This window comes from Stenella coeruleoalba (assembly GCF_951394435.1).
Source record: "Stenella coeruleoalba genome assembly, chromosome: 7".
NCBI lineage: Eukaryota > Metazoa > Chordata > Mammalia > Artiodactyla > Delphinidae > Stenella > Stenella coeruleoalba.
In genome coordinates this window covers 68,746,550-68,772,249 of record NC_137153.1, presented here as the reverse complement: position 1 = coordinate 68,772,249, position 25,700 = coordinate 68,746,550, and the positions used below count along the sequence as shown (strand labels likewise).

The following is a 25,700-nucleotide window of genomic DNA, read 5'->3' as shown; positions in this document are numbered from 1 at the left end:
TTCATTAAATCTTGTAAAAGTGCATACCATCCTAAGTGGTGCAATTGCTTCAGACTCCTCCATTAATTTATTGTACCCTCCCCTCCATACTTCAATTCACTATCTATACAATCATCCCACCACTTGTCGAAGTCCTGCTTTAACATCTCTGGTTGTCTCAAGGGAAAGGAGCCTATCTTACCATTTTTGTATTCACAAGCATTTATCAAAATATCAGACACACAGTAAATGCCGGGTAAGTAGGAGTCGATCCCCCAGAACATAAGAGCATAGATTGTTCTTAGTTGGGCAAAGTTTTGGGGGGCGTTATAATTAAAGCCAGGTGAAACAGTCACTAGGCCATCCTGCATTTCTTTTGGCTCAGAGGGTCTTTTTTTAACAGCTTTATTGAGGTATAATTGATATACAAAGAACTGCACATATAATAATATGGACAACTTGATGAGTTTGGACATATGCAAACACTCATGATACCATCACTGCAATCAAGGTAGTAGACATGTAACACACCTCCCAGAGTGTTTCCTTGTGTCCCTTTGTGGGAGTTTTTTTTCTTTTTTTCCCTTTGGTCATTAGAAAGTCTTAATTTCAGAGAATCAGTGAAATCTATGGAGCTTCTCCCTAGAAAAATACATTTTACATAATTTCTGGGATTTCATTAACTTCCTAAAACCCACTCCTCCATGTATTCCCTTATGGTCCATGGATCCCAGATTATAACCTATGAATAGAACCAAATATCATAGGTTCAAGTTTGATTTTAATCTCCTCTGGTTTGGGTCTCAGCTTCCTTTCCCTCATTTGGATTTTTTTGTTCCATCATCCAAACAACCATATGACCTAGAAAGACTATATCTATAGTCATCACTAAAAGAGGACTTCACCTACAAGAATATTCAGTTCTCACAAAGAAAAAATATTTCCAAGGACACTGTTGTTCTGTTGTCATTCACAATAGACTGCCCTGGATTGTAGGTATGTGTAACAACACTGAAATGATTACCCTTTCACCTTTGAGGCCCCGTGTTTGCCTTTCAAGATAGCTATGAAGATGGGGAAATGGAAAAACTAGGGGACTGTAAATTAAGCTAAGTCACAAAGCAATTCATAGCACTGCATAAAAGGAGCCCATACCTCCTGACGTCCAATCCAAACAGTACTCTGAGACACAGCCACCCGTCCAGCAACCACCACGAAAAGTTTTCACATTAGGCTTATCCAAGCCCTTGTGTGAAGTCACCTGAAAATAAATCTTTAGAGCTCAGAGAGCCAAGACACAAACAAATAGAAACAAATTACCCATGGATATCAAAGACAAAACTCAGTTGAATATGAAAAGGAAAGACAAGAGAGAACTAGCAGAGGAAGCAGTAATTCCACGGGGAACCAGTACTTCAGAAGTGGAGACAGAGCAAAAACCCGAGGAGGGCCACGATGAGCTGTGTCATGAAATTTTAGGACATTATGTTTAGGCAGCAGAAAGTCTGGGAAAAATGTTTCTATTCCAAAATCATTTTTATCAAGAATCCACAAAATCTAATAAGAGAAAAGGAAGGAGAAGCTTAGGTTTCTGTCAATCAATCAAAAAAACAATTTTCTAGAAACCATTTCTATAAAATAGCTCACTAAAGCACCTGTCATACGGTCCTCATTCCTTACATCGTTGGCCAGAGCAGGGCCAAACACTCCTATTTTTTGTTCCAATTAAGAATTTTCAAGGGGGATAGAACAAAAACTACTTTGCCACATATGACAAAGAACTGTAATATAATCAAGAACAATGTAGAACTCCAAAGATCTCCCCATTTCTTTCAAATAATAGAATCTAAGACTTCACTCCTTAAGAATCTCTGTCAGTCACAAAGGAACTCCCAGATACCATGTTCCACAAGCACGCTCTGTGTGACTTTAATCACAGCATTTCTCCTACCATACAGACAGCACGTATCTCCATGTGTCCTTCATTGGAATATAATCTGTAGGAGGGCAAATTCAGATCTCACTTGTTTTTAAATCCTCAGAGCTGATGCAGGGCCTCACTTGCGCTACCTGTGCTGATTACTCAGCGAACCATCAAATGCCGACCATCTGAGTCATTTTCTTAGGTGGGAGATAATAAGCTATGCTTTTCAATGTCTAGCATCCAGTCCCTCTAATGACACTGCAATTGAGGAAAGGCTGCCAAAAAGTTTGATTACAACAAACTAAGATGATCCTGACATCTACTGCTGTGCTCTTAGTTAGCACCAGAATTATTTAAAAGAAGCTCAAGCAGAAAGGTACAGTATTTTAACTTAAGGAGTGCTTTAAAACTTTTTGCAGCTAATACAGTTTTCTCATTTCTAAAGTGGTCACTTGAATGTGTTCCTGACCATCTCACCTCAACAGGCCCCCCTCTTTAATCTCCATATCAACTCCCTCACTGCTTCCTTGCCTACATTTATGTTACTTATTTTCTGTCAATCTTTTTATTGTTGCTGGACTTCATCAAGAAAATGTGGCTCTATGAGAACAGAGAATATGTCTGTCTTATGCACACTTGCATCCATGGGTCTTATCCAATGCCTGACACACAGTAGGTGCTTAATAAATATTTGTTGAATGGAATAAATGAAATTACTTGAGATTGTATTTCTCAAGTAATTTACAGAAGAGTAGTTTGATGAGATGCTCTAGAGGAAAAAGAAGATTGTTTTGTTGGCCAAGTGATTTTGAACAATGCTTAATGTTATTTTCTCTCTGGAATATTGGTACATTCAAGGCTCTGAGAACTCTTGCAAGAAGGAAACCATTGAATATTTTTCAACTCAGCATTTCCCAAATTTATATAACAAAAAACTTTCTAAAAGAATTATCTGAGGGACTTCCCTGGTGGTCCAGTGGCTAAGACTCTGCATTCCCAATGCAGGGGGCTTGGGTTCGATCCCTGGCCAGGGAACTAGATTCCGCATGCCTCGACTAAAAGATCCCGCACACGGCAATGAAGATCCCGAGTGCCGCAACTAAGACCCAGCACAGCCAAATAAAAAAAAAGAAAAAAAGAATTATCTGATAAGATCCTAAAGATAAGGATCTGATAAGGTTCTAAAGAACATGCTTTGAGAAACACTGCTTTACGGGCTAAAAAAGACACTGGGCTAGGCTCAGAGATGCGAATATTTATTTTTTCTGTATTCACAAGGCTGAAAACAGTTTTTCCATTACCTCCAGAAATGAACAGATGTTTTTTCTCACTAACTGTTTACTCTTATGGACAACTACCCCTACCCCTCCACTTTCCCACACCCAAATGTGAATTCTCAATTCCTTTTTAAAAGCTCCAATCACCATGTAGCATCAAAATGTTCTCAAAATCATAGCTGGTTTCATACTGTATCTACTTAAAATAGAAGCCTCCAGGCAATTGGTTTCAACTCCAAATCAGTATAATCAATCTGGGGTTAACTTGACTTTTTTAAATTTAAATTTAATTATTAGTTAGCATCATTATTTTGAACCAAAATTGTTTGTTTTACAAAAGCATACCTAGTACCTTTCTTGAAATCCATTACCCTCAACTGAGACATCAAGACATTCAGGCAGGTAGTATGTCTCACCATCATTCTGAGGTGTAAAGTATGTAATTTGTCAGCAACAATTGTTAAAGCAGAAAACTTAATGTGACCCACTTAAAAAAAACACACACACTAGTGCCCTTTAAATGTCATCCCTGTAATAGCATCACTATTACTCAAATTCCAATATGACTTCCTAAATGTGAGAGGAAGAAGGGGAGCTACCAGTTCATCTTGAAATAATATATTTGTAATATGTGCCCATGACTGACATTCCATTGAGAGTTGGAATGATTTTTAATTTATTCCTGAGCAGGAAAAAAAAGGAATGAAGGAAGGAAGGCAGGAAGGAAGGGAGGAAGGGAGGCAGGGAGGATAGAAAGAGGACTGTCAAAATCTGGGAAGGCCTCTGATTGTGTACCCCATTTGTATATGCCGTATGCCACGTAGATGATGACAGAAAACAACTGATAGAAAAGTGAGCCTCACTAGCTCTTTTATACATGCTTTCATTCAGGGGAAAATGTATTTTTTCACATAGCTTTTTTAAGATTCCAACAACTGCACAAAGCAAGGTGAGCCTATGTTGTATTTAATGAAATTGTTTATAGTTTTGAGTACATATGGGGTGGTGGTGGCTCTGAACAGATTCCAGAGGATCATCAGTTCTACATGAAGAGAGTTGCATTAAATAAGCAGCTCTATTTTAGCCAGAAAGCTATATAAAGCTGTTCCCTAAGTAGGAAATATACATACGTGTTGCATTCACATTATACTTGCTTGGTTTAAAACAGCCCACATAGAGGTCACAAAAGTGAAAGCTATCAACCACGGTGGGTCAAAGGTGAATGTTTAACAAACATTTAAGGAATCACACCCAAAGTCTGGAATCTCTGTGGAAGTGTGAAATGGACGAAAGATTCATGTCATCTCTAACTTCCGGCCCAGCATTCTTTGTATTCACTTTTAAAAAGTCCACGTTGGTAGCAGGCCAGAGTTGAAGGAAACCTCCTTGTTTGTGGCACTTCCAAGGTGAAAATGAAAAATTCTGATAAAGCGCACAGGCTTGAGGAAAAATTCAAGTGGCTTATTGCCTTAGTTTTCTCTTATTTCAACACTCATTATCAGACAGAATTGAAGGATGGATTCTGTCTTTTGCTCTGCAAGCTGAATTCTATTCTGAATTCTACTCTGGAGACCATAGCTGGTGACTTGAGTATTTTGCTGCTCATTTATCTGTGTAGCCCACTATTTAATGGACTCAAGATCTGCAAAGCACATTCGATGGAAGAAGTCTGTATGTCACCTGATGGGATGTGTGGGTGTGCACACATTAGACAAAGAGAAAAGTTACTCTCTGCATGCAATGAGCCAAATTATCCCAATTCTTTTGCAGAGGGTTTTTTTTTTTTTCCCTTCTTCTTTCTTTTCATAGCTTGAATAATATTAAGCTGAGATTTCAGGTTCTTGGTTTTCAGTAGGATCCAACAGGTGTGGGAAAAGAGCCACATGCCCATGACCAGGGCATCACTTATGAGATCTCTACCCATCCTAATAAACATTTGTCTTATGGGTGAGGATGCCTTGTCACTGGCCATGATTTCACTGTAGGACTTCATAAAGCCGGCCATGTTAAGACCAAAATAATGTCATTTAGTGTCTAGGGGGAGGTTAAAAAGAGGATTAGAGGCAGGCAGGCAGGCAGGGTATATTAAACAAGTCCATGACTAACAGGGTGTGACAGAAAAGGGTTTTATTCTTTTCAACAAAACAATTCCCTAGGGCTGGGACCATTACTCCACAGTGCCTTTATCACCTTGGAATTTTTATGGTTATTTTTGATGAATTCACATTTTTGTAAAGGCTTTTTGAAATGATGCCAGTTTTCAATTTTTAATTAAAGTCGTAAATAATCTTAATTCTGCCTTAAAAGGGTTATTGTTTCTTACTTTTTTTTATTATTGCTGCCAGGAAATATTTCAAATACCAAGCCCTGATGTGAATAGCACTTAGAACCTCTCTGAGGTCTAGTAACAACATTGTACCATGTAAATACTACACACCGGAATACCAGCTCAAGGCTTGAAAATGTGGATTGATTGATTTGAGGTTTATTAGCACTGCTTCTCCTGGGAGTGACATTTCCCCTTTTTACTGGATGGAGCAACTTTCATCATTTTAATTTCCACAAATTAGTCCATTACAGATCCACACAGGATTTTTAAAATTTTCAGATTAAAAGGACAGGTTAAAATTTGGAAAGTAAACACAGTAACTTGTCACTAAGGACTAAGCAATGAACGTCAGAACGTCAGCCAAATCCAATTCAACCACTCGCAGGAAAAAGAGTGAACATCAAAAGCTAAATCACTGGAGAGATAATACCTCATTTTACATAAGACAAAATTAAGAGAATATTGTAATATCTGACATTAGATTATAATACTGCTCCTTGAAAGCATATCCTTGTTATCTGGATTGCCTGTTGAAGGCTGTCTGCAAATTGTTTATAAATTTGTATTCTGTAGTCTTAAGATCTGATTTTCTTTTTAAATTAGTGCTTCAAGAATCTTTCACATAATCAAAACTATTCTTCCTTTATAAAGAGATTGAAACACACCATGTTTGAACAATAGAAACCATTAGTAATTCCTAAAAATATCCCATTATGTTTTCATACCTACTGTCAACCTAGGTTACCCTCTTAAGCTGAATATCATATTATTGCTTACTTGTCTACATGTGAGACTTACATTCTGTCATGCCCATGACGGTTGTTATTCTCTGTGAAGGTGCTCTTCAATCTTACGATAGATTGGCTATTACAGTAAAACCTCATACATTTGGGACAACTTGGAGGTGGAGAATGGTCAGATTTAGGGGGAAGAAACTCTCAGCAAGGTTTATTTTTTAACAAGCACAACTTATTACTTCAAGTTTATAAGATATACATGGATAATGACAAAAAACATTAGACAATGGTCCTCCTATACAATTAACAGTATGCAACAATGGTGTGTTATTTTAAGAATATTAAGCATCCTCCTTACAACTTTATGTATATTATTAATTCACTTAGCAGTTTCTTTGCTGTTTTAAAATACAGGAACATATCCAATCCATGTTGAAGGATCATCTATTATCATCTCTTGATAATGATCATCTGTTATCAGTTTATTGGGATTCCAATTAAAGACACTTAACTATATTTATAGAGAAAAAAATAATTTTAACAATTGACTTACAAGAGTGGGTATGTATGCCGTTAAGAATATCTATCAAATCCTTCTGACTGGCCATTTTTCTAACTCACAGCAAAGGGGTCAAATTGTTTCCATATATGAGCCCTCAACCGGCATTGTGCTAACACCTCTCAAGGAAGAAAAAATCTCAAGTAACAAAAAGATTACAGAGCATTTCCCAACACAAAAGAGTTAAATCCCTATAAATCATAAAAGAATAAAAGATTCTAGTTAACTAGAAGCCATGGTGATCTGAAAACCACGGCCATAGGGTTTATTCACACCATGGGGTTCAATCACTTGAAATAAGCAGAGTCTTAAACTTCCCTTAAATTTGTTATGAAGGGCCCTTAGATGAACCAGGTACCCATCTGAACACAAATGAAACACTCAAAAAGCCAAGGTCAGGTCAACTTATTTTCTGCCATGATCAGAAGATACTTTTTGGTCCAAAAATTTACAAACTCAGTTATTAGAAAATCCTTGAAAGGCAGTAAGCTCCTCATTTCTCGAGGTGTTAAAGCACAGCATGGTCAACCACTTGCTGGAGATTTTATGAGGTCAGGAGAATAAGTCAGGTGGCTTGGCAGGCTGATCTTTAACATTTCTTCCAAATCTGAGAGATACTATAATTTCTATGAACTCTGAGAGATGCACTAAGCCCTCATTGATGTCAAAGTAATTTTAGGTTCAATTCCTTTCTCAGACTTTCTTACGTAATACTTATTAAGGAATGTGGTTTTTTCTAAGCTTAAAGGGAAGAATGCTCTATACTTACCTTACCTGCTTCATCAGACGTAATTATTTTAGCCAATTGATATTTTATGAAAAAGCACTTATCTCCAGAAAGGGTTTTTGTTGTGCTGTTTTTCCCAATTCAATTTTCTTTAGCTATTTGGACTGAATTTTGTTACTTTCCAGTTTAGGTGACTTTCACTAATTTCCTCCAATTCCTATTATACAAACCCTCCCCAGAAATTCATATCTGGTTACATCAGTTATGAAAATCACAGCCTTGCTACTACTTCATGGACGACTTCTCTACTCAGAGCCTAAAACATGTTATACCTTGAGAAGTATGAGAATTACCAATGCCCTGCAGAAGCTCCCAGTACTGCAAGAGGAATTTAAATGTGCTTGTCCTGGCTGGATAAATTCTCTTTTAAAATTACCTTTTTCCTTGCTTGCTGATCTTTGGAAGAATGTGCCTTCACATGCTTTCTTAAGGAGCTTGGGTCTGTGTAGCGTTTGGTGCATCCTGGAATTTGACAAGCATAAGGTTTCTAAATAAGAAAGAAAAAAAAAAAACAGCTGTGGTTAAATCATAAAGGTAACTGGGGAAGGTTTACTCAAAGATGACTGACTTCAGAGCATGAACTGTTACCAACTGACTGATGTGAAATGCTATGTAATACTCATTCATTTTAATTAGAAAGCCCAGAAAGTTTGCAGCAAGGTGAAGAGAAGAGTAAACTTACAAGAAACAAAGAGATGGCTTATCTTTTAAGAGACTGCTACAGAATGCACTCTTACCGCGAAACCTCCTGTGGCATTTTTCAATATGGAAATTATTAGTATCTTCAGTCATACTTACAGTTATGTTCCCCTGAAAACAATCTTTGGTACTGTCAGAAATTAGGAAACACATACTCTTTAAGAGTTCAGGTATAAAGAAGCTGTAGAAAAGTCCAGAAAAGACTGGGAATGTTTCAGAAGAAACCTGATTCAGAAAGAGAGAGGGAGAAAATTAAAAGGGAAAATTAGTGGAAAGTGAGTAAAAGACAGTAGGTTTCAAACAACAGACACATGAAAAATCAGCCAGAGAAACGTTAATATTATTAGTAGTAGAGGAGTCCTGGTGTTAAGCCTGGGTTAGGCTGAGCATGGCGAGAACATAAGTTTTGGCTACTCCAATTCCCCCATACGCCTGAGAGATGTAAGGTGTGGAGCCTAAGGCAGAGTCTAGAATCGTTTTTATTTTCATGTCCCTGGTGATTGGTGGATGCTAATTAGGAATGATGAATTAATGAATGAGAGCACTACACATTGATTCAAATTTTAGCAACTATTCCTATTGTAACAACGAAATTCAAACCAAAGGTTTGGGAATACGGCTTTTAAATTGTAGAATAAATAAAAATCTGCTTATCCTAAGAACTGAAAAAAATCACAAGATTAACTGTGTTTATAAGATGTATTAACAGTCACTCATCTACTTAGTATCTCATCAGGTGACATATTAAAGCTATGCCTGCATGAGGTGGAATGTAAGGAAGAGAATTAAAACCCTGTCTCTACAATAGAATTCTTTCTTTAGAAACCTGCTGTTCTGTTGACCTAACCCTCCCGAAAACTCAGTTTTTTTCCCCTACTGTTTATATTTTGTTCCTGTTTTCATGCACTTGCTTGTCATTTTGTAGGCCAACATGTATGTGGATTATATTATTTGCCTTGCAGGAAGCCATATATGTGATTCACTTTTTTTGTTGCTACTGTTACCATTTTTGATTCCAAGAACAAGGTAAAGTCATGAATAAATAATTTAGTTTGATACTCCCAATTTGAATTCTAAGTTTGATTATCTGATGTGTTTGTTCATCGACTGACTGATTGATTGAATGAGTAAATCACCCAGCAACTCTTTTGCTCCCATAACACGCTGGACACTGTGTTACATATCAGGGATCTAACAGTAAACAATGGACGAACCAGCCTCTCAATATGTCACAGTTTCTGCAAAATGATGAGCCAATTATGGGCTGAAGTCACTTGCCAAGAAGTTTCCATTGGGTAAACAAAGGTTTCCTTTAACCTGGGAACCTTTTCTGGGTTCACACAGCTTTCTTGCCCTAGTCTTCCCTGTCCTTCCCTGGTGTTATGGGGGCAATTAGCCAACATCTTTATTGGCAGTCATGCTGTGACCACATAAGCTCATGTTTTGAGCATTAGAGATGTTGCATGTAAAAATATTTGGGAATATTAACGTGTTATATAAATCGATGCCATAATTATCACAATAGTCACCATTACTTGGGTTAGAAAGATAAGAAATGGGTAATGTCATTTTGTATTTGATTTTGAGATGTCACTCTCTCCTCTGCTATCGCCACCTGGGATCAGTATGCCAAAAGAGCAACATCAGGGGATGGTCTAAGTGGTACTGATATGCTGGTCATTTTAACTCAGATTACCTGAGCTTTAAATGGCATGTTACACTTCATCAAACTATATTCTTCATTATTTTCCATTTGTACTATAAAACTATTTCCCCTGTTGAGACATTAAGATGCTAATAGAGAAATGAATTAATAACACTTTTCAGGGTTAGAATTATGAACTCAGTAATTTTTAAGGGGAAATCATTTTCCTATAAGTAAAGAATCCATTTAATTGAAGAAATACTTTATCCAAAATTCTGACAGCATTAGTGTAAGGAGTACTTAATGAAAGGGAATGGGGACCTAAATTTAAATAATAAATTCTACAAGCAACTACCGTTTCCTTCTTTAAATAAACGTTTAATTTCTTAAAATTGTAAAAGATTTTAAAAGAACTTACCAATTTGTTAAATGCAATAAAAATTTAAACAGAAGGTAGTTTGGACTTCAAAGGAAAAATGACAGTTTTAAAAGATTTAATAGAGAAATAATTAAAAAAAATAAAAACAGCTAAGTTTTAAAAGCTACTGCATTGAACTTAATCATGAAATTATTATCTTAGGTAGCTTTCCTCAAAAGTTTTTAAAAGGGATATATATTTTTTAATTCAAAATGATTTTAGAAAATGCTCTTAGTTTGATTAGCTAAAATTAGCTCCAAGCAAAGGGTATTGTAGAGCCATAACACTTAGCCTTACAATAGTTCTTTCAAACTATAGATAACTAGCTAGAGAAGAAGCAATTTCTCAAGACAATCTTGTCTCATGAATGTTCATTCTTCCATGATAAAGTTTAATGACAAATTGGAAAATTTATTAGATTCTACCAAGACCATTTTAGACATGTAAAATCGGGCATTTTAACATAATTCATTCTTTTTTTTCCTTCTTCTACCTTTAAAAAATACTGCTATTCACCAAATTTATTCACTTAATATTCCATTCTTTTGGTCCTAAAATCACTGAATTCAATTCAGCTATAGCAGAAAGGTCCATCTTACACCCATATTACACTAACTATATGTCAGATATTTACTAGGCAAACCATCCCATTTATATATATATCAGGAGGTAATTCTGTTTAGAAAGGTTATGTGACATATAGCTAAAATGACTTCTATTAATATGACTAATAGAGACTAATATAAAATTTAATAAATATGTCAGCTATAACATCAGAAGAATCTTAAATATGTATGAGAAGGTGTGTAGAAATAACAGTATCTTTTAAAAATTCAAATTCTGGTGTAGTTTAATAATAGACATCAGAATGTTAACACTGAAAAAGTACTGTCATGAATACATTACTTGCAAGAACATGAGATAAGAGATCTGTGATGTGTATAATACATTTATCCTGATGGCTTTGTTAAGTGAACTAAAATTACATATAATCTACCTGGCCTCATGTAAAGAAAATGGCATCAAAACCTGAGAAATGCAAAGGAAGACAATCAACATAATTTAGAAAATAAAAGACAGAGTCAAGGAAAGGGCATTAGCAAATGAACAAAATGTTTCAGCACTAAGAGAGTTAAGGTTTATGTCAATGGATATGTGGCTGTTAACACATAGGAAGCGTGATGAAACTGAACCCTTGGGAAAGATTTGCTGATTCTTTTTAGATCACTTGAAGGTGAAAATACCAGGTGGTTTCTAAAGCAAAAGGCTGGATTCACTTTCAAAAATCATGCCAGTCTCAAAGTTCTTATGTCAAGAAGAAAAGAACCAGGGTAAGAAAAAAAGTGCTTCCTATTTCTAACAATAGCGTATCTTATCTATCTTAGTATATCTTGATATCTGAACACTTACTTCAATGTCCAATCTCTAGGAGTCATTCTCTGTACTAAAATCTACTATATGACAGCCCCTAAAGTGCCTTTGCTTTGTATACAGAGGTAACCAAGGAACCCCCTTTGTCCCAGGCAGCTGTAATATTTAGGATAACTTGTGACTACAGAAAAATGGAAAAGAAAGAACCAAACAGGGCCCCTTCTGGCTCTTTACCAGGTTTCACTGCTGCCCTTGGCACTCTCCCTATAACCTGCAGGTCATAAAGCAAACACCTTCACCGTCCCACTGTCAAACGGGCACTTCCGCACACCGGGGCTTGGGGCTGGAAGCTGGAAAGCTCCTGCCGTTCTTACAGTGTCCAGATGTGTCCTCTGGTGCTTGGCGCGGTCACTGGAGTTACTGAACGCCTTCTGACAGCCCGGATGCTGGCACAAATACGGCTTCTCGCCTGTGTGGCTCCGCAAATGAATCTTGAGATTTTCGAGCCTTGAGAAGGCCTTCTTGCAACCTTCAAACTGCAAAAAAGAAAACAATTTTTGGTTGTTGAGAAGGACCTTGAATGTTTGGGGTTGGGGGACAGGAAAAATAAATGTCCTTAGTTTGTACTTAGCCTAAAACAAAAAAATAAAATGAAATCCAAACAGTAACAATATTACTTCTAAAAAGATCCGTATGTTTATGTGAACTGGATTTTTCCACTGAATATACATGCCACTTTCCATACCAGATTTGGGTCCCAAACTGATTTCTGTGATTACTTATGTCAGAGAAAATTTGCTGTGAGCCATCTGGCTCAGTTAATAAAAATACACTAATGCGTGCCTTAAAGGTTTGTTAAAAAATTAACACACTTTTCCATTTCCAAATTGGTCCAAATTGAAAGAATCAGGAAGGAAGAAACTTTTTACAACTAATAAACTAACAAAAAAAGAGTGATGTATGAGAAAAAAAGTAAATAGAATATCCAAGAGTGAGAGATGAAAAGGACATGTGTCTGCTGAATCATTAAGATCATAAACTTTCTTAACTCTATCTTAAGTGGTTTTCAACTCCCAAGAGTGACCCTGTTAATATACAGGGTGATGCCAAGCCTAATGAGATAAAGTTTTTAACATGCTTTTAAAAAGGAACTGGAAGAGAATTCATTTACTGCTAAATCATATTCCAAATAAAGTTATAGTTTTATTTATTTCTATTTTTTCAAGAAATTTTGTTACCTGGTTCTTAAAGAGAAGAGCTTAAAATAAAAAGTTGAAGATCTCAAGAAATGCTTCATTGGTTTGTCAATAATATTTATTGATGGTAATATTTACTTACTGTCTTCTGTGGGCAAAATATCAGCTACTATTAGAGGGTCAAAGTGATTTCAATCCTTGAAGCGACTATCTAATAGAAAATGCATTAGAGAAAGCCTATACATGAAGCATAAATGTGAGATGGGCCTTTATCCTTTAACTTCCTCTTTGATGCTAAGCCCCAGAATATTATGTCCTTTTGACAATTTTAATGCCATTAGAGTTCCCAATGCAAGGAAAACTGCAATTAAAAAACTATCAGGGACTTCCCTGGTGGTCCAGTGGTTAAGCCTCTGTGCTTCCAATGCAGCGGGTGCAGGTTTGATCCCTGGTCGGGGAACCAAGATCCCACATACTGCGGAGCATGGCCCAAAGAAGAAAAACCTCAAACTATCAGAACAAAACATAATATGTTTACTGCAACTAAGAAACCTCACTCCTTAGAGAGGAATGTGGGGCTGGTGGGGAGAACAGAAGTAAAGAAGGGTAAATTGAAGATGGTTTTCATTAAAAATTAGCAGGTATAACTTAAGCTTACTACAAGAAATGCTATAAAATTCCTTGGTTCTCTTACTTATTATAACAGATGAGTACATTGTCCATGAAGGGATGACCCAGAGCTGGCCAGGTTTTGGTTATTTGAATTTTCACCTTTAAGTAAAGGATGAACTAAGGAGGAAGAATAATCGAACATGTCACAACTCCATCTATTTAAGTTGTCCAGATTTTGCATGCTGGAGTATTTTAAGAAATTTATGAAAGTTGCACTTATTTTTGATTGAGAGTTATACATGTTTCACAGACATATGTTGGTTTATTTCAATTTTGATATTTTGCTTAAAATAATTTTGGTGTTTTCCTGATTTCTATTTCACATAAAAATAAATTTAGCCCGAACAGAAGATGATTGCTGACGAAGAGTGAAAGGCATATAATGTTATATCGCTAGAGGGAGAGGGGAATTAAGTGGTTTATTTCTTCAGGTTTTCAAATGGGTCTCAAATTTGAGAATAAAGGGGCTCAAAGATAACCCCCAATTCATGGCTAAGAGGCCTCTGCCAACCAAACCTCTGTTTTTAAGGTTCACTCTGAATGATAACTCAGTGCAAACTTCTGGAGCTCAGTTCATTTGTCTTAGAATCACCTGGTAGACCACACTTAGGTCTAAAATGAGCTCGTGGTTTTGGACGCATCAAGCCTGTAGCCTAGTTCCTAGCAAGGCTGTTTTGTAGGGTGGGCACCATTCTGGGGCCAGCTCCAGGGGTGCATACCCAGACCTGAGTAGGCCCCAACACCCATTCCCTTCTATAGTCACCCTAGCTCTTGGTCAGAGAGAAGGCTGCATTGTCTCAGCACCAACATGGGAGTGGAGAACCACTTTAGAATATATTAATGAGGTTTCTGTGAGCACCAGACAGATAAAACCCCTGGATCTACCACAGAGTGATTAGAGGGGATCCCAAACATGTCCTAGAACTAATTCCAACTGCCCACTTCATCAGATGTAAACTGAATGTAGATTAGCATTTCTAAGGTCTCTCCAGTTAAATGTCCATGTAAATGTCCAGTTGAACTCAGTTAATTGCTAGTGTTATTGTTAACAGAAGTAATGATCAAAGACCAAAGAGCTTGCTACATTCCAAGCAAATCAGTGAAATGTAAACTATAGCTCAGAACATCCTGACCATTTTTTAAAAATAGCAAAGATGGGCTTCCCTGGTGGCACAGTGGTTGAGAGTCCGCCTGCCAATGCAGGGGACACGGGTTCGTGCCCCGGTCCGGGAAGATCCCACATGCCGCAGAGCAGCTGGGCCCGTGAGCCATGGCCGCTGAGCCTGCGCGTCCGGAGCCTGTGCTCCGCTACGGGAGAGGCCGCAACAGTGAGAGGCCCGCATACCACAAAAAATAAATAAATAAAAATAAAAATAGCAAAGATGGAGGAAAATATGAGCACCCAGACTGAAAATGACAACAAAAAGATTATCAGTAAAATCATGAAAATCCAAATGATCTCAGATGTTTCCTCTGTAACAAGAAAGGCCAGAAGACAAAAGTATTTGTAGTACTTGTACTAGCATTATACAATTTTCAGGAGAAAAGATTAAGAGTGAAGGGATTTGACCAAACTGAGTTGTATGAATAAAGGCAAGAACAAGGCAACCCCATGCATTCAGGGGCTCATAATAAACATCAACCACTCACTCTTGTTGAAGAAATTCACTGGGAAGAAACCATGAACGCCAAACCAATAAAATCCAGCATGGAAGAACTGACAAATGGCTCCATGGGGGTGTGCCTAACACCCAACCCATCACAGGAGTATGCAGAGAATCACACCTGATAGAACGTGCGTGCCACACTAACAATTCTGCAAGAAGAGAAATTAGGTGCTGTTCATTTCTCTAAAGGTGTCTGGATGAAACTTGAAAGCAAATGATTTCATAATGAATCATTATCATTCATTATGGGAATAAACCTGTAATTCAACAGAAGAATTGCCTCTCCCTCAGGCAATTTTACCCCAAGATTTATAAATTCAATAAATGCCAATGCATTAAAAATAAACTAACATTTAGGTAGAACTACACAAGAGTGTTACAAAATACAGCTAAACTGGATGTTTTGGGTGTTTGAGTAAATGGATGCTTTGTTTTCTACTTATATTTCTTCATGTTTTCAAAATCTTTCAAAATGAGTCTCACCTTGTAAAGGAACATCTAAACATAAAGGTAAGCCAGAATCATAGAAGGAGAGTTTCCTTGAATTTGACCACATACTTTCTCATCAAGATTCCTGAAGTGCAAAGTCTATCCTGAGATCTAAGGTCCAAATTGTCACCTGACTGCTTGTGTCATTGCCACGAACCAACCACTACACAAAAATTGACCAAAATCTTAATCCCTGGTCATCCCCTTCCTGGACTGCCTGTAGAGCCAGGAACCTAAGGCCCAGTGACACACAGCTGGGTCATCAGGCCTGAAGTTGCCCGTGGTTCAAACACAAGCCATATATAGGAAGACGAGAGAAAAACAACAAATAAACAAACTCTCAGAATTCAAGGGGGTAGCAGAAGGAGGAAAAGTGGAACAAAAAGAGAGACAAATGCAGAATGGTAATACGGGAGGGAGTGGTGGTGGGAAATGGGTCTGGTACCCATTAGTAATTTTATCTAAATAGCATTCGTTTTTTTTCCCCTGACCAATACTGAGTAAGCCCTATGAGCATGGCACTATGTGTTAAGCAATGAGAGGAACGAGATGAACTCAAATTTTACTCATGGGAAGATGGAAGCAAGATCAATGCATATGGCTGGACAGGTCACACAATGGTGAACCTTGAGCAGTGATTCTCAAAGACACGGTGTGCGGACCAGCAGCATCGGCATACCCTTGGGAACTTGTCAGAAACACAAATTCTCTGGCCCAACCCCAGACTTACAGAACAGAAACCTGGGGGTGCGGGCCCAGACATCTGAGTGTTAAGGGGCCCTCCAGGAGATTCGGATGCTATGGTGTGAGTTTGGAATGCCATTCATTTTGTAATCACTGTTGATGTTCTTAAGAAAATCTCCTGACAGAAGTAAAGTGTCTTGCAGAATTCACTCATTTCTAATTGGGACAAGAGTCATATGGGCTTGCAGCAGCCCTGGACTGAAAGGAAACATCTCCATCCCAGGATAAAGCAGGGTTATCTCCATTTGCACTGCAAATGAGACAAAATTCCAGAATGCCAATGTCATACTAGAGATTCTTTAAACTCCTGATTATTTAATCTGTTGCCAAGCAGATGTCTAGTTCTGAAACAGGTATGCCTAACAGTTCCCTCAGTGGCCTCCTGACCAACAAAACATCCCATGTTTCTAGCGCCTACTACATTTCACCGTTGAGAAGAACCACTGACAGGGAGTCATCATTTTCCAATCGCACATTTCAGTGGCTTTACAGACACATGTAAGAACAATGCATGAAACTGTAAGCAACAGAATTTTAAATCTCATGGGGTTTTGAAAATACTGCATTGTATGAAGCCTCACTCTGAGAAAAATCTCTTTAACTCTGAGGCTGTTTTCAAGTAACAAACCTTAATTAAAAAGTGTAAGTTACCTCAAATCCAGAGACCCTTAGCTTGCACCACTTTGTTAATTTAGGAGATTATTTCATATTTAAAGGATCACAACTGGTCTGTAATCACCATCTCTCTCTCTCTATATATATATATAGGCTTGATTACAGATTGTTGACATTAAGTGGCATTAAGATGACCTTTGAAATATTACTTTCCCTTTCTATTAGAGGCTTTTGTGTAAGGTTTTGAAAAGGAAAGACTCATTAGACACCATTAAAATAGGATTTATTCCATATGTGTAACCAGTAATCAAGTAGAATATTACTCCCTCCCCTAATCAGCAATTTAGAGTGTTGAGAAGCACAAGTTCGTACTCAAAGCAGTAATAACAGCAAACCTTTCCCAATCAGGTTTCTATACCATCACTAGTGTCAACAAAACCAAAACAGAAAGGAGTCTATGATGCTGGACACGCTTTTTAAAAATATACATTTGATTTCAATTAAGGCTCAGTGTTTACGACCCTTGGAAGAATAAGTTTTACAATTTCATCAGTCAAGACCAATTAATCCCATTAGTGACAGCTGATACTGCGTCATGCTGTGCAGCGCTGGGGACTGACTGATGAATTATATGCTAGTTTACAACTTCCAGGTACAGCCCAAAGACAACAGAGATGAAAGGCTTTGGTGGAAAGGTCAGCAAATATTTATAACACTGTGGATATAGTCAAGATGACTTCCACAGTAAGCCCAAGAGCTCAAGTCCACTTGAATCATGGCCATACCTGCAAAAGGTATAAATGAAAGATGGCTTCTTCTGTGACTCAGAAAGAGGGGGCCAAAGGCACGGCTGAGGGCCCAGAGCCACTCCACACATCTGAGAAGAGGTGAGAAATCTGACTCATGTGTTCAGCTGAGATTTATAAGTTTCCTTCCAGGACAGTGCTTCCCATCTTTATGTGCTCATAAGTCACTTGGGCATCTTATTAAAATACAGATTGTGATTCAGTAGGTGTGGAGTAGGGCCTGAGATTCTGCATTTCTAACCATCTCCTAGGTCATACTTCTAAATGTTGAATGTTCAAAGATTCCAGTTTGAGAAGTAAGGTTCTAGGGATCATGAAACCACCCTCAGGTTGAAAATGTACAGTTTGATGGAATTTAAAGAAAAAAAAAGAGATAAAATAAAAAAAGAACTAGAGCAAGAATAAAAAAGTAAAGGGCTTACTTTTGATGAACAAAACTATTGCCGCTTTCTCCTGAAAAGTACAGAAGAGTAAAGTCTAATTGTTAAACTTAGGTTAGGAAGAGAACAGAAAGTGTTGTCTGGGGGAAGAAAAGAAGAAGAAAAGTCAGGGGAAAAAAAGAACAAGAAATCAAAACAGAAAGACTGCAGAAGCACATTGGGACAATCTGATCTTGTTTCTCCTTCAGTCTCATTCGCATTTGGACATACGGCTTGCCTCGTGCCACCCTGTGGTTTCTGTTTCCAGTGCATTCTTATTAGGACTGGATGCTCCAGCAAATCTTACATATATCTATACATCAGTTTGTATAAGTGTTACATAAAGGGAGAAAAAGAAAATAATTCAAATGTTTTGAGGCTTTTAAAAAGTATCTAGGGCTCCCCTGGTGGTGCAATGGTTGAGAGTCCGCCTGCCGATGCAGGGGACATGGGTTCGTGTCCCGGTCCGGGAAGATCCCACATGCCGCGGAGCAGCTGGGACCGTGAGCCATGGCCGCTGAGCCTGTGCGTCCGGAGCCTGTGCTACGCAACGAGAGAGGCCACACAGTGAGAGGCCCGCGTACAGCAAACAAACAAACAAAAAGTATCTAGTTCATGAATTTATTAAACTGAATAATATGGAGTTCCTTCCTCTCCATGCTTCATTCAGACTATTAATTCTGTAACAAGGATGGAGAAGATGTCTCTGCAGGTTCTCACTTCGTGATTTTACTCGTGTTTTCACAGTCTAATCACCTTCTCATCCATAACGGAAGAAGGTACCCACAGAAAACGGGTTTCTATGTTTCCTTTTGGTTGTTAAAGGTAATATCTGATTTTAAAATATTTCAGAGTTCTACCAAGAGAAGCCTCACTGGAAAATTATTTAAAATTGTGGTAGGGTAACCCTGGTTAATTTGATATTTCTCTTTACTTCAAGGAAATCAGTGCACTCCCAAGTGATTTTGCAAAGATTCCAAATACCTAAATAGATCTGCACTTGCATTTCCTAGGACAGCCTTCAAAGTTTCCCGGTCCCTTGGCTTGGCTGGGGCAGCCAGAGTGGGGAAGAGACTGACACTTTGGCCTCAATGAGTCAACCGCTTCAGTGCATGCCACTCGCCTGGCGTTCTGAAATGGCCTACTATACTCATTTATCCGGATTTTCTGGAACTATTAAAATTTTGTAGAATTAATATAAAAACCTTTCTGTAATGTTTTCCTAAACTGTAATAAAGAGATCCCAGTTACTATGTTTCTCCTTCTCATTCTAGTGTACAAAATGAATCTATTAACTAGCTCATAAATGCAACTTCCTGGCTTGTTGTGCTTCTTGTTTTTGATTAAGAAATCTGTATAAAACAAAGGTTACCTAAATGGGCAGTGTGTATGTGTTTCTTATTGGTTTAAGGCAATTTGTTGTTTTTTAACATTTTGGGTCATGGGCAGCAGCTGATCTTTAAAAGGACGCTCTACATGAGGTGGCAAAATAAATAAGGGTGTAACATGAAAACTGAAAATGGAAAAAATGTTTTGGAGAAGCTACATGACAATGTAGAGAGAAATATGTTATTTTTGTGCCAACATTTGAACCATATTAAATTTTTATGGAAATTATCAAGTGTCTGGTTTATAAAAATTGAAAGGAGCTGGGGATAAATGGAACCTCATCATGGGCATTATATTCACAACTGGAAAAAGAATACTCCACAGTGCAACACTGATATTTAAAACATATCATATGGCTGTCTCCGGTTATTCAACAAATATAAAGTATCATCTATTATTCATGTTGTGTCAATACAATGCCAGAAAACTACAATGTCAAGCAAATAATTATTCCGTGAGTGGGTAAATAATGGAAAACTGGTTGTTTGGGGGTTGTTTAAACATAACAATAAGTTGCCTGAATTTTGTTGTTGTTGTTGTTTATTAGCATTGATTTCATGCAGTCTGCAAATATATATCCACTAGAGCATGAATCCTTCAGAGGTTCACAATCAGACCTCAATAAATGCACTTTGATTACATGCCAGTAGAGCAAATATATTTAAGGCTATGTCGTTGGCCCTGAATAAATATACCTAAAAGAAATCAAACTATTTAATTTTCTGTGTATCTGTGTTTCTGACCACCACATAGTCATATACAATTCCATATACATGGATCTACAAAAGCACAGTACTTCTATTAAGTATATATAAAGTCTACATACAAAAGCAACTGTCATGTATTTTGCTACTCTATATTAAAGAAAACAGTTTTTCCAATTTTTTAAGTATCAGTCTATATACCAACGGACCAGGGAATACTGAGTTTCTTGTACATTCAGCACTTTATAGGCTGTGTGGATGATACAAAAGAACCACCAGGCTCCATCCCACCTTTTCTGCATTCACAGTACATTCCAGGAGATAGACATATACTCAGAACAAACTCTGAATCTGACCCAGCCTACTCCAACATCCTCAAACTATTTTCTATGTACTAAAGGTGAGGAAAACAGAGATATTGGAGGAATCATCTTTTGGATTTTAGGCATTATTTTTTGCATTTTAGAAAAATGGCAGAAACATTCTCTAAAACTCTAGTTTCTCTTAAAGGTCTCTCAAATTTCAGAAGACAGGGATAGATGAAGTAAAAGAGAACTAAGTAAGCAAAAGCAAAGGAGAAGTAGAAAAACAGAAACAGAGAAGGAGAGAGAGAGGCTACGGGTCAAAGAAGGTCTTGGCATGTATGCGGTCAGGCCTGTCCCCTCCCCTCTCTCCTCCCACCTTTCCCACTGGACTCCAGGCCAGTCCAGCTGTGGTTCCCTAATTAAGCAGCATGCTCTGCTTTGCCTCTGCCTCCGCTTGTGCTACTCCCTGTGCCTGGTGACATCCTACTGAACCTTTAGCTTGGTGTCACCTCCTCTGTGATGCCTTCCTTTATGCTTTCACCAAGGCACAATGGACCACTCCCTACACACACACACCAAGCCTTGCCCACTGCCTTGGTAATGCCTGGAGATACACTAATTGGATTGTTTGTCTCCCCCAGTAGGCTGTGAGCTTTATGAGGATAAGGGACTGAGTCTTATTAATCTTTTTATGGCCAGCACTAGGTACAGTGCTTGGCACATGCTCAAAGTGACCACAGATTATTTGCTAAATAAATGCTAAATGAAATGGAGAGAATGAACTCTTTGTATAAAAAGCATACTGATTTCCTAGACTTCCTTGTGTAGTAAGCTCATTAAGGCCTTTTAATTAGGTAGGGCCAGTTACCATTCTTGATGACATCAAATGGTCAACATTGCAAAAGCTGTAAAATGCTTTACGGGTTTTGCTCTATTTTAATATTCTATAGAATTACTGTAAAACATATAATTATTTTAATATCTAATCACATGGGGAAACAATACTAATAACAACATATGGCTGTATTTTTTTGTAGATGCAATGCATTAACTTCTTCACTGATGTTCTGAGAAATCTGTAGCAATACTGGTGAAGGGAGTGAGTGGTCTTCCTACCACACCAACTTGAGCTAAACATACACAGACCCACTGGGAACATGTTATTACCAGTAATTCAAGGCACATAAATGTGTGCCTTCTTCATTCATAAAGGAAAAGAAACTGTTGTAAATTGCCCTAAGCTGAGCTAATATGCTCTCAAATATGCCAGGAAAGAGCCTCGTGCAAAGAAAAAAGATCTTTGGGACCTTGCCCTGAACTGCCTGAGTCAAATATCTCCAAAGAGCAGGTCAATCAATTTCCCATGCCATGCCTCTGCTCACCATCCTATAGCCAGCCTCTCTGAATGGGAGGCAGCCATTACAGCCCCATATAATCCCAGGTTATAACCATGCCTAAACCCAGAGCTTTCTGTATTCAGAGTGCAAGGGGCTGTCGCAAGGCCTTGGCTCTGCCTTTCCTGTTGGCAGTGGACTGGCTCCCCTGTAATTGTCTTTGACTGCAAAGAGGAGAAATGCCACTGCTTGCCTTCAGTTTTATTAAGAATTGGCATGCTTGGTTTAACAGAGCTAAGCAATATATTTATTTACTATGGTGTTTCCCAAAATGATTGCTGAATTCTGTCATCTCTTGACTGAGAAACTGTTTGTGGGTTGCAACAGAATGTATGCTAACATACATACAGCAACACAAACTTCCAAGACAAACTGTTTAAGTCAATTTGCTATCATACAGGCACACAGGTGCAAATATGTGCATATGTACTTGTGGGTACAGCCATGGGCACACACTAACACTTGCACACATATCCCACACAGATTCTGTAATAAATGTGTATATTTAAGATCTGTGTGCAGGGGTATAGAGGCAAGCATGAATTTGCCAAGAGAGAAAAGGAAATTCACACACGAAGAGAATAATTTACCATAAATTGGCCCACACTGAATTTACTCCAAAAAACAGAGTGCAAGATGCCAAATTTTTAATGGCTCTTACTTTTCCAGATCTGGCCCTGACAAGCTTTGGAAGAGATGCAAGTGGGCAGGAAAGATGGGATTAAAAAATTATATCTTAAGCCTTTTCACTTTCAAATGTAAAATTTCCACCACTGTGACAGGAGGAAAGAGTGTGGCAGGGATATTTTCCTGACACCATGCTTTTCTCAACAAAAAGCCGTCGATTTTCATTATGCATTGCTTAAATATAAGTTCTGTACTTGCTAAAAGTCATCTGTGTCTGGCTGCTTAAAAAAGAAGCAGATATGAAAATAATGGAACTAAAACCTTGCATTAGCCCTGGCAGCCATTACAAAGGTGTGAGCTCAGAGGGATGCAGCTTCACAGTCCGAGAACTGACAATCCTTTGTGACAACCCACAAGATTTGTCAAGGCCACTCACTCACTTGCTTCCAAAGTGCATCATCTCCAATATTCTTTCTTTCACAGCTGAGCTTTTCTGCATGGCTTTCCCATCACATGCCTGACTGGCAAGTAGCAGGTGCTCAGAAAATCTCCCAATCCTTCTACTTGCTCTTCTTCCTGGTTCTGATTTTAGACTACCTATCCCATCTCTGAGCCCTTCTCCTTTTTGTTTTGTTGAGAAAATCACCTTCCTATATATATGCCCATGGTTCACCCATGGGCAAGAAACTATCATCAAATTCATTAACCCCTTCCAAGTATGACCTTTTAGGTATTGAGACCCACAGAGTATTCAATCACTGTATGCATGCACTGAGTCTGATCCCCACAATTCTTAAGCAAATACCTTGGCTAAGAATTGTAATCTCAATCCCCTTGACTATTCTACTTAATGCAACTTCAACCCTCCCCTCCCTGGCCCTGAACATGACTCCATTTATCACAAGAATAATAGGGCTACATAAAATATTACCTAAAATTGTCAAGTTTGTGGTGTATGTGGATCATCTCAGATATTTTAATTTGATGAATTTAAATTACAATTGTTTCTTATTCTCCAAAGAAGTAAAAAAATGAGTAAAAGATATTGTTTCTAAGATATGTTTCTTGCTTTATGTCCTTAGCCATCTTACAGAGCCAACAATCCTGACGTGAAAATACTTAGCACAGAGTAAATTCCCAATAAAAGTTAACCATTATTACCATCATCTTTCGTGTATTCAAATTATCTAGTATTATTATCCCCATTTTACAAGTGAAGAAAATCGAGGCCTAGAGAAGTCAGGTGATTTGCCACAGACATAGAGCTAGTGTCAAGTGGATAACCAGAATCATGGCCTTCTGGCTCAATTATTTAACCATTTCCTCTATACAACGCCAAGGTAATGTTATTTCTCAAGAGGTTAAAGAGATAAAGGAAAAAATATGCTTTGGAAGGAATCCAAACACGCTTTTTCTTTTGCCCCTTTACGAAGTGAAAAATATTAGTAGTTTAAATTCACTACAGAAAATACCATCAACTATCCTAAATTATACCAATCATTCTCACCAAAGTCTGAGCATAAAGGGAAGTCATTGATAATGACTAAAAAGTACTGTGAGCCTTATGTTCTTGGGATAATCTTTTGTTTTAATAACTGTAATTCTCAAATTAAAAAAAAAAAAGTGGTATGCATCTGTAAATCACTCAGACGCTTATGCTGCTGGAAACAACTACAACATCAGACCTAATGTGAAATAGTCAACCTGAGCATTCTGAAAGAACTTCAAGGCTGCACACTCAGCCAAACAATAAAATACAGCATGAACCCTTAACTCATTTCATCAAATGAAGGGGCTCCTGAATTTACTACTAATTTACCAGTGGTGACAAAACTTAGTCCTTCTTAGATGCCTATGTGGCTAAGCCTTTCTTCAAAGTAACTTTACTTATGGAGAAAAGAAAGATGTTTTAGCAGTTCCCATAATCTAATAGGTGCCTAATATGTATTAGGTGGTCAATAAATGTTTTTTTTGAAAAATGGTTAATGATTGAATATTTGCCTAAATATTTGTCGTAGCACTTCTAATTTGAAGCAAAATTCATCCAGAAAGAGAAAAACAGTTCACTTTACTTTGTTGGATATATGGATCCTAACTGTATCACATCAGAAATCACAGGGTTATCAACTGTTAAACTTGGCCTAGACCTCTCCTCTGAGCTCCAGGTCGCACTGCCTATTCAATATCTCTGTATACTGATGGTCCAAGGTACCTCAAAGTAAATATTCCAACATTTAACAATGACCTTTCCCCCAAAACACAGCTTCACTCCTTGCTCTCTATTTACCCAACAGTACAGCCCAGCACGTGGAAGTAACCCTTGACAGCCCTCTTTCACACACCCATCTCTAATATCTAGGTCCTCAGAAGTATCTCTCAAACATGTCTACTTCTCTCCATCAACATCTGACCTCCCCTAGACTAAGCCACCAATTTCTCCCACGTGGTCTACCTCAGTAATCTCCTAATAGGTCTCCCCCTCCCACTCGTGCCCTCATCCACCATGCAGTCTCCACGCTGCTGCCAGGGTAATCGGTTGAAAACTACAAATCTGATCATGTCAGTCCCATGTCAAATTCTTTAAAGGTTTCTCATTGGTTTTGGGATAAAGACCAAAGCCTAACCATGGCTTCCAAGGACTTGCTTTTATCTGGCTCCTGCCTACTCTTCAGCCTCATCCTCACCTCACCCTCCTCCCCTTCGCTCCTTCGGCTTCAGCCACGTAGGTCTTTCAGTTCCTTGAGCCGTCATGCCCTTTCTTACTTCAAGGCATTTGCACATGCTACTTCCTTGGCCTGGAAAAATGTTTTCCTCCTATTTCCCTGGTTAAATATGACTCATCTTTTCGAGCTTAGCTTAAATATACCTTTTCTAGGAAAGCAGTCTCTGTCCCCAAGCTTAGGCTTAGTCTCCCATGTATATGCCCTTATAACACCCTCACGGACCGT

The 25,700-nt window shown here is 38.1% G+C and overlaps 1 protein-coding gene across 1 annotated transcript in view; it reads right to left on the bottom strand.

Annotated features, from left to right (window-relative positions):
• GLIS3 (GLIS family zinc finger 3) overlaps positions 1-25,700 on the bottom strand; it is a 520,272-nt gene that overhangs the window by 94,197 nt on the left and 400,375 nt on the right. The window contains exons 6-7 of the mRNA XM_079927522.1: positions 12,100-12,261; positions 7,969-8,079 (exon numbers count right to left, since the gene is read on the bottom strand). Coding sequence (XP_079783648.1) covers positions 7,969-8,079; positions 12,100-12,261 — 273 coding nt within the window. The remainder of the gene's footprint in view (positions 1-7,968; positions 8,080-12,099; positions 12,262-25,700) is intronic.